Genomic DNA, 9,511 nt, shown 5'->3' on the forward strand with positions numbered 1-9,511 from the left:
CCCCTGGGGCAGGTTGCCCCGAGAAGCTGTGGCTGCCCCATCCCTGGAGGTGTTCAAGGCCAGGTTGGACGGGGCTTGGAGCAACCTGGGCTGGGGGGAGGTGGCCCTGCCCAGGGCAGGGGGTGGACTGGGTCATCTCCAAGGTCCCTTCCAACCTAAACCATTCTATGATTCTATGATGATTTCTGTTGCAACGTAGATGTCTCAAAGGAGCTGCCAGTGAGCCCTTGTCCATCCCCCTCTGCTTCTCTATGTTTTTTGGTAGCTAACAGCCTTCATTTGCTTCTCATCTATTTTCACAGACGTTTAGTTCAGCCGGACAGATCCGTGGCCCTCTGGAACCCCCTAAAATCCTCAAGCCCTGGAGCTTGAGCTGCCTCCGTCCTGCTCCTCCGCTCAGACCGTCGGCGGCGCTGAGTTACAAAGAGGTAATCCTCCCGCTGGCCTGCAGAGCGCCACAGTTTCATGGCAATCCCTCTTGCTTGCCTCCAGGTTTCTTACCCCATAGCGGGGGCGCAGAAGCTTAAGTTAACGGGGATGTGGAGAGAAATGACTCTGCAAAGTGCTGCCCCAGTCCTGCGGTGGGTGCTTGTCGCCGTGGCCGGCTTTGCGCTGCAGGGGAGGCACGAGCACGTGTGTTGGCAGGCTCAGCCCCGTTCCCCGTGTTTGCTCTCGGCTGCTGGATGTCACCGGCCCTGTGTGTCCCGTCAAGCCCTCTCCTTCGGCGGTGCCGTGGTGGAGCTGCCTCCCCTCCTCCTTCTCCTCCTCCTCCTCCTCGGTGGGAGCCGTGGGTGGGCTCTGGGCTCCCCACCGGGACGTGCCCCGGCTCCGGTGTTGCCCATGTGCAGCAACGCTGCACCAAGAGGAAGAGGAAGAAGACCCGTTGATATTTTTCGTGTCTTCCACCCTGTGCTTTGGTGGCCGGAGCAGGGCTCCCTGCAGCCGCCGTGGGGCTCGACCCTCCTCCGCCGCCCACCCGAGTGTTTTACACACCGGGACCCTGCAGCAGCGCGAGGGATCACTTCCCCCGCAGAAACCCCGAGCCTGGGAGGTCGGAGGCGGCGTGGGGAAACCCAAAATACAACCCAGCTCCGATTCTCACCCCCTACTGTAACTGCAGTGCTCTCCTTCCCTACCTCACATTAAACTTTTGGGATTACTCACCAGTAACTCGGGTAACGTTCCTCTTACTGAATGAGCACTCCGGTTCTGAGTCAGCCGCTTTTCTTGGTACAGCAGCCCTGGGAGCGTCCCTGCCTGGGCTCCCAGTGGGGACGGGGACGGGGAGGGGGGTTTGGACCCCCCCAGCCCTCAGGGATGGAGAGCCCGGCAGCCTGGGGGGCTGCGGGTCCGCTGCTCCAGGTTAAGAGATTTTTGGGTAGCCTCCTGGCATTTTGTTACATTTATTTCTTCAGATTTGTAAAACGACGCATTTCAGTTTGGGAATGACGTTGTTCAAAACCCAACCAAGTAGCCTGGAAGTGACCCCTTAATCTTTGCATGGTTCAGATCCCTCGTGTAGACTTAACAGGTTCAGATCCCTAATGTAGACTGAAATGGTTCAAATCCCTAATGTAGACTGAAATGTTTCGTGCTTGCATGGTGAATTAAAACGTAGGAAGAGGTTTGAATTGGAGGAGAATTTTCTTCTGCGTGAAAGTGCAAGGCTGGTATTTATTTATAAGGTAGGCCAAACCCACAGATGGAGCGGTATGGTCCTTTGCAGGCTCCTTTGCAGTTTCTCCGTTGTCCCCTGTCCCCACTGTCGCCTCTCGAAACCAGGCGAGAGGTTTTTGCCGCCGAGGCCGAGCAGGCGGGGAGCCCCGTGGGGCGGGATGCTGCCGCAGGCTGGATGGGTAGTGTGCGAGGTGTCAAAGGACCGCAAAAATGTGGTTTGCATGGGAACGGGCTGTGCTGGCCACGCTGGTGGAAACCCAAAGGGCGACAGTGTCCAGCGGAGCTGGAGCAGAGGTGGGCAGGCACAGCCGGGTACCCGGTCGGTCCAGCCTGAGCCTGGGGACTTGCAGGGGAGGGACGCGTGGACGTGCGATGACAAACGGGAAATAAGTTCAGTTGTTAGCCCAAGCAGATCGGCGTCTGCCTTGTCCCTCCCTCCAGGGTGCTCAGTCACTAAGCACAACTCCTATTTCACTGTATTTTTATTTTTATTTTGTATTTTTATTTTGTATTATTATTTTTACTTTTATTTTTAATTTTCATTTAAAGTAGGGCACAAAATAACCTATGCTAACAGCTCGGTGCAGGTCACCTTCCTATAACAAAGATAGAATGAAGGAATACAAATTTCAAAGGTTATTGGCAGGGAAGGGAGGGGGGGAGTTTGATTAGAGCATTTCAGATATCCAGTGTTACTTTAATTGGCTTCTAGTAGTATAGGACGGGATGGCAGAGGCTCGTGCATTTCCTTGTACCTAGCTGTGCTCAGGAAACCCCAGACCCTGCTTGCGTACCGCACAGCACTCTTGTTATTTCCATTGAAATTGGGTCATTTTTCCTGTTCTGTTTCCAGTAATCATTTCAAATGACAGAGCAGGTGCTGTGGGTAAAGCGCTGTGTCCGGATTCAGGTTCGCGAAGTCAAAAAAGATTTACAGATGACGACTTTTGCTGCTTTTTGTTTTTTTGGTTTTTTTTTTTTTAAGTGGCCTGCCGCGCATTAGGTGACGGCTTTATAACATGGGGATTCGGGACATTGCTGGCCCGATCCGCCGGAGAGCCGCGCAGCTCCCTGTGCCGGGCACCCCGGGGATGGGACCCCCCGCGGGCCGCGCCGCCGGAGCGGGGAGATGCTGCTGCGCCGATGCCTGCCGCTGTCCGGTCTCCCATGAGGATGGCAGGTGCCCTCCGGGAGGGTCCCCTTTGAGAAGATGCGGTTCTGGGAGGTTATCACCAGTGTGGGCAGAGCATCCCAGAGCTGGGTCGGGTTGGAGAGCGCGGGACCGGTGCTGAGCACGGGATGGGACTCTGGGATGGAGACAGACTCACAGGGCTGCTCCCAAAGGGTGCTGTGTTTTTGAAGCAGCGTTCTCTTCGGCAACCAACATCTACAAAAACCTGCTACTAACCAAGGAGGCATGCTCTCTATTTTGACATGTTCCGAGTGTATTAATGCCCACTTACCATGCGTTTCACATGTAATTTTTTTCAGTTTTGCATGACACCGTGCTCCTTTGCATGTCGGTAGGGCTCTAAAACCAGTACAGAGGGTGCGCCACATTAATCACAAGACTAACATTTAAATGTGGTTTAGAATTGTGGATTTAATGGACGTGGTCAATAAAATCATCAGTCTCTCACACTCATCTTCTCTTTCTTTGCATATTCATTGTAGAGGATGTCTTATATCTTAAAGGTAAGGGTAGATACATCTCTTTGGCTTATTGTGGCTTGTTCTGTTCACGCTTCTCGTTCTTGCATGACCCTAATTTTGCCTGGCTGTACCAGCAAGTTATCACGAGAGTCCGTGGCGACTGGCAAATACATTTGGAGAGAACTCTCAAGAAGGATTTAGTGTTATGGTACTTAAACTTCCTGGCATGCCTCTTCTGCTTAAAATCCATATTGCATGTAACCTACTAATACACTAATTCTCTCCAAATCAGCAAGACTCGTAACTCAGTGAAGGAGATAAAAGCTTGTGTTTCTTACTTGTGGAGTCATAGCAAAGACTAACTTTGTGTGTATTTGTTCGTTCTCTGCGTATGTGTGTGTGGGATTTGTACTCTCAAACAAATCATTTGGAAACAATGTCGTTTGCCAACTGTTTTTTATTAGAAAACAAATCGAGCCAAGGAAATAAACAACATTGTAGGGTTTTCGAACAAAGACCCCAGAGCTGGTAAGCAGGCTAAAAGTGCTGTGAATGTGTTTGAATTCTTTGGCTCAGCCGAGGGTTGGATTCGCTGAAGGAGCTTGTCCTGTCCCAGGCCTGCAGGTGCAATTCCCACCGCTGTTCCAGGGAGCAGCGCGCCACAACTAGCGCACGGGAAAAGCAAAAAGCATCATTTTCCCCGACTTTGTCCTTGTCTGCTTTGTAGTTCTCTAATGTGTTGTGCGTAACACAGATAGCCGCGTTCAGCTGCGCTGCTCCGCTGTGTGAGCTGCCTTTGGTTCCGGTTAATCACAAGAGTCTGTTTCTCTATAGGATTCCAGCAAAAGTCCAAAAACAATGAAGAAGTTTCTTCCAAAAAGGAAAACTGAGAGAAAACCATCTGATGAAGAGTTTGTTATTCGGAAAAGTGAGTGTTGTATTTTTCTTTTGATTTTGGAGGTTTCTGTGTGCTCCGCGATCTCCACGGGACTTTGAGAACGGCCTTTCTTACGGCGCAGGATGCGACAGGATGCTCATCTCGTGAGCAAGCCGACGTGCTGCTGAGCACAGGAGGCTTCTGAAAGCGCACCCGTCCTCAGCCTCTGGCAGATCCCCTCACCGTTACAACTGCCAGGCGTGCTACCACCCTCCTCGTGATCCTGTGGTTGGGGTGGGGGGGGATCTTGTTCTGGCTACGAAACCAAGGAGCTATTTCCGAGTAGTTAAAAGCTGCACATCAGTAGTCATCAAACTATGTCTGAGAGCTGGGACAAACCCTTAGCTGGCCGTGCTGGAACAGTTTCCATGGGGACCAGGGAACAAAAAAAGACCCCCATCCCTGCAGGGGTGTTCACCTGCAGAGAAGGATGTCCTGACAGCTCCCTGAAGTCCCCCTGGGACGCTCTTGGGGGGTTTTACATGAAAGGCCACGGTCAGCCAGCGGTGAGCTGCTACGGTGTGCAGCCTGAAGGTCAGTTGTCTCCCTCGAGAAGACACTGCTGAGCTCGGGCTGGAAATGAAGGCTTCACGTTTCCGAGTCCTGCTCTGATGTGGCTGTACCAAACCCCTCCTAGCAGGGCTGCTCTGCCCACCCATCCCCTGGTCATCCCTGCACCCAAAGTCAGGCATCACCCCCCGAGTTTTGCTGAGATGAGCAGCTAGAAGTGCGTTTTCGTACGGTTTCATCGCGGTGCTCAATGCCACAGGATGTTGCAAAGGCCAGAAAATATAAAGGACCTCAAAAACGGAATAGGGCAAAGTCCCAGAGACAGTGTCAGTCAAGAAAACAACATGCTCTTCTCTTCTTCACTTTGCTTTTTGTGATAGCCGTTGTCTGGGCTGTTTTACAGGTACCGCTGCGCTGGAAGAAGATGCTCAGATCCTGAAGGTGATCGAGGCATACTGTACCGGGGCAGGCTTTCAGCAAGCTCTCAGCTCAGGTGGGCACACAACCTGATTTAATGTCGTTCTTACTCTGCCTGCAGCGCCGATAACCCCTCTGGGAAAAAAAAAACCAACAACCCAGATGGTTGCATCATACAGCAGCAAGGCTCATGCTAGGAAGCTGTGGTGTTCAGTCTTCAAGATAAGGGAGCTTCATCTACCCCGTGGTTTGGTTGCCATTGTTTTTCTTCTAAACACAGAGAATGAAGCAGGTAGGAGGGCAGATGAGACACAGCTATTTCACCAGCACTTGTTAGGAATTAAGCAAACCTAGTCAGTGCCTGTGGCTGTCAGCACTGAAAACCTGATGGTAATCTCAGGTTGCATATAGCTTTAGAAAGGAAGCAGGAGTATTATCTCTCAATCAGCTGCGTGTTTAAGAACAAGCTGCTTCATAAGAACCTATCTAATATCTTCGACTCGGGAAATATAACTATTTATCATTGCTGGTGAGGTGTCAAATTAAATCACTGAACTATCAAATAGTGGTACGTTTGAAAAGGAGAGGCCATGTTTCTTCTGAGAGCTCTTGACCCTAATCGAATGATTTCACATATAAGTCCTGATGTAGCTCTAGGTGCAGTGAGTGCTCTTGAAAACTTTCCACTTGCTGCTTTAGCTCCAGGTTAGTGGTATGTATAAGCCCATATTTAACCGTGGCAGACAGCTCGAGCCCCCGCATCCCCAGCCTGCCCCGGGCTTGCGGAGGAGCGGGGAGCACGAGGGCTGCTGGCTCCGGAGCGGCGCGGGCGTCAGAGAAGGTCTCCCTTTTTCCTCCTGATGAGTAATTCTTGTACACAGGCTCCCGCAAAGACTCCATCCCCCAAGTCCTTCTTCCCGAGGAAGAGAAAATCATCATAGAGGAAACACGAAGCAACGGCCAGACTGTCACGGAGGAAAAGTAAGCGCAAGTGCCCTCCGCGTGCACACCCCCCTGTTGCTTTTTGGGAAGGCGTTAAAAACTAACGGCCTCTCCTCCTGCGCCTCTGCAGAGGAGCGAGGCTGGCGCCGCCGACTGCTGCCTTAGTCCTGGCGAGAGCCACTGGGCTATTTCGGTGGCTATTGTGTCCCTTTTTAAGAAGAGAGCCGCCTCCCCGGCTGCTCTGACATGGCTGTAGCCCTCTGGGAGTCTGTGTGCCGGGTCCCCGGAGCCCCACAGCTTATCCGGATGTAGCTAATGGGGTCGGGGAGGACAGAACCAGACCAAGGGGCTTTTTTATTTCTTAACTACTGCCATACTGGGCTGATGCTACCCCCCGGGAGCCTGCCTGACAGCCGGGCCCTGCTCTCTGTGAGTGCTCCCAGCTTCTTACGGAGCTTCCGTATCTGCGTGATCCACTCCTTTTCTAACCCAGACAGGGCATTCCTTTCGTGCTTGGGTTGTTTGGTTGTTTTGGGGTTTTTTTTGGCAGCGTGACCTCAAGGAATCGAGGCCGTTTTACAAAAGATGCTCAGGCATTTCCAGTTTTTAAGTCATTGTTATTTATTGCAGTGGCGTAAACAAGGAAGCCGAAGCCACAGTTCAAGATAAGTTGATAAGTTCAAGGTAGCAGAACGAGGTATTTTTCTTGAGTTTTGAGAAAAGAGCCCTGAATTTTGGGCCGGTGGCCTATAAATGCCCCAGGGCATTTCCAGAGTCCCCTCACGGGCAGCAGCCGTAGCTGCAATGATGCTTTCAAAGCAGAAGCTGGAAGCGCCTTTCCCGTCAGCGCCTCACTCACAAAAGCTCCCGTGCTGTTGAGGTTTTGCCACATTCCCATCTCTTTTTCTTTCTTTTTTTTTTTTTTTTTTTCGCATTTCTTTTTGCAGGAGCCTCGTCGACACGGTTTATGCCCTGAAAGATGAAGTCAAAGAGCTGAAGCAGGTAATTGGAAGTGGGATTGTTTGTGCTGGCTGCGCCGGGTCGTTGTCTTCGCCTGGACGGTGCCCAGGAAAAGTCTTGTGGATGCTGGTGCAGTCCTGCAGCTCCCGGAGTCGGCGTTAGTTTTCTTCTGGTTTGGCTCCCTGAACCAGCTCACCACGCACTCCCTTGAGCACCAGAGCCAGCGGGAGGGAAGGAGTAGTTGGTTTTCGTGGTAACATGAAACTTTCCCCCTGCTCTAAAAGCTCTTTCAACTTGGCTCTTCATTTTAAAAGGGGTCTGGTGGATACCGGTTCTTGTAGACTCAGAGGAAATATGTCCTCCTCCTTCCAGCCCCAAGCCTGGAGGTGGGAGAGACCGTCTCAGGAGAACAGCATCCTCCAACCCAGGCTAAAATTAAGTTTTCAGGAGGATGTTTCTGCCTGCTCAAAGTCCTTGGGACTTTTGTGCAGTTCTGTAAGGTAGTAAGGGTCTGCTTGAGCGGATCAGGCTGCGAGTAACCCGTGGTGTTCATCCTCAAAAGCCGGCAGTGACCTGTCAAATGTCCACGGGGTGTCACCACCTCTGAGCCACCAAGCAGCCAGGCGCGTGGAGGTACCTCATGGCACAAAGCGCATGGGCGTTAACTGCCTCTTTATTCTTTGATTTTTTTTTTTCCCCTGGCAGGAGAACAAAAGGATGAAACAGTGTTTGGAGGAAGAGCTTAAATCCAGGAAGGACTTGGAGAAGCTGGTTAGAAGGCTGCTGAAGCAGACGGACGAGTGTGGCAGGGAGGACACGGGGCGCAAGTCGTCCCTGATCGCTTGAATTCGGGGAGAAGCTGCTGGCAGTGGTGCGTGACCTCAGGTGTTTTTTTGGGAAGCGGAACTGGATCCTTTGCCTCTTCTTGCTCCGTGTTTTGTTGGGTTTGGGAATTTTGTTACTAAAAAAAGAAAAAAAAAAAAGTCATAGAGGAAAAGAAAAAAAAATAGTTTTTCTTCCATCCAGTAAGGAAATAAACCAGAACCAATCCATCACAACTAAACCAGTAAGCAAGCGGTCCATGATTCACAATTCATCTGCAGCAACTAATACCTCATCGTACCTGCTACTGGGAGCAAACACAAACTCTGCTAACGATTGCCGCTCGCGGAGGGTTTGAGAGCAGTTTCCTAGAGGAAGCTTAAGCACTTTTTAATGCTTTCATTCTTTTCAAAAGCACCGGTACCTATTTATTGAATGAAAACATTATTGAGGTGGCATTGAGCAGAAACCAAAAAGCACCACGCTCCTCTTTTCAGATAATCACAACTGGGGAAGCTTTTCCCGTCCACCTTCTTTTTCCCCGTTAGTTGACTGTAGCGAACTAGAGCCCAGCAATACTGTGGTTCCCGTGTGGCCTTGATACTGATTAAAATGTGCAATTAACGTGAAGACATTTGAGCTCCTTGGGGAAGTCAGATCTGGAGCACCTGTCAGAGCGCATGGGAAGGTATGTTGCGCCGTACTGCCTCCTAACAGCTCGCGATCAGCACAACAGGTAACTGCTGTTCTGTCCCCCCCACACATCCCTTTTCTTACGCATGACCGGGTAACTCCTACCCCCTGCTTTGTTTTCACATCGAGTGTCTGGGTATCGTATGAGTTTTCTACTTTTGCTGTGCTCCCCCTTGCAGGACACGCTTTTCTCTGTAGGACATGTAAACGCTGCTTGAAGACAAAAAAACCCCAACAAACCAAATGAGCAACCAACCCCCCCAAATGTGCTGGTTCCCCGCTCCCGTCTGCCCTCCCGTCGCTCCTCCCCAAAGGCTGGAAACGTAGCCAAGGGCTACTTCTCTCCCCGTCGCCCCAAAGGGGCTTTCGGCTAGGAAAAAGGAACTTTCTCTTGGGATAGGAAAGATTATTTCTGTTTGCGCTTTAGACAAGAGCTGGAACGCTCCTGGGGCAAGGACGTGCAACACCCTTCCCCATCCCTGCACAGCTCCTCGAACGCAGCACATGGGCAACATGCATATGTATCGGCTGTCTTCATCTTACTTGGTGTTATAGCCTAGTTTAGAACTGGTGTTTTCCTTCCTTCCTTCCTTAGCAGCATTAGAAAGGTAACCTTCCGTTGAAGTTAACGCTAAGTCTTACCGTATGTCGCAGGGCAGCGTGGTCCCAGGGTGTGCAGACACACTGCAGCCATCACCGTTAACGTTGGTCATGAAGGACGTAACAGAGGCAATAATTACAACTCCCTCCTTGCAATTAAAATTTAGCCAGAACATAGCAAACGGTGTTTGAGGAGAGCTGGACTCCACAACAACATCACGAGGAGTGTCAAAAGAAACCCTCTTTAAATCTAAGCTGTTTTCTAGGACAAAACCAGAGGTCTTTTTTTTTTTTTTTTTT

General features: G+C 51.0%; 1 protein-coding gene across 2 annotated transcripts in view; it reads left to right on the forward strand.

Moving 5' to 3' along the window:
- The window catches only part of ARHGEF6 (Rac/Cdc42 guanine nucleotide exchange factor (GEF) 6), a 40,300-nt gene extending 32,242 nt beyond the window's left edge, over positions 1-8,058 (forward strand). For both annotated transcript variants that reach the window (XM_009881699.1, XM_009881700.1), the window contains exons 16-22: positions 303-428; positions 3,352-3,372; positions 4,165-4,258; positions 5,181-5,270; positions 6,076-6,175; positions 7,084-7,138; positions 7,802-8,058. In XM_009881699.1, the coding sequence (XP_009880001.1) occupies positions 303-428; positions 3,352-3,372; positions 4,165-4,258; positions 5,181-5,270; positions 6,076-6,175; positions 7,084-7,138; positions 7,802-7,942 (627 nt within the window). In that variant the 3' untranslated portion in view covers positions 7,943-8,058. The remainder of the gene's footprint in view (positions 1-302; positions 429-3,351; positions 3,373-4,164; positions 4,259-5,180; positions 5,271-6,075; positions 6,176-7,083; positions 7,139-7,801) is intronic.
- The last annotated feature ends 1,453 nt before the right edge of the window (positions 8,059-9,511 follow it).

This window comes from Charadrius vociferus, unplaced genomic scaffold, assembly GCF_000708025.1.
Source record: "Charadrius vociferus isolate BGI_N301 unplaced genomic scaffold, ASM70802v2 scaffold472, whole genome shotgun sequence".
Taxonomy (NCBI): domain Eukaryota; kingdom Metazoa; phylum Chordata; class Aves; order Charadriiformes; family Charadriidae; genus Charadrius; species Charadrius vociferus.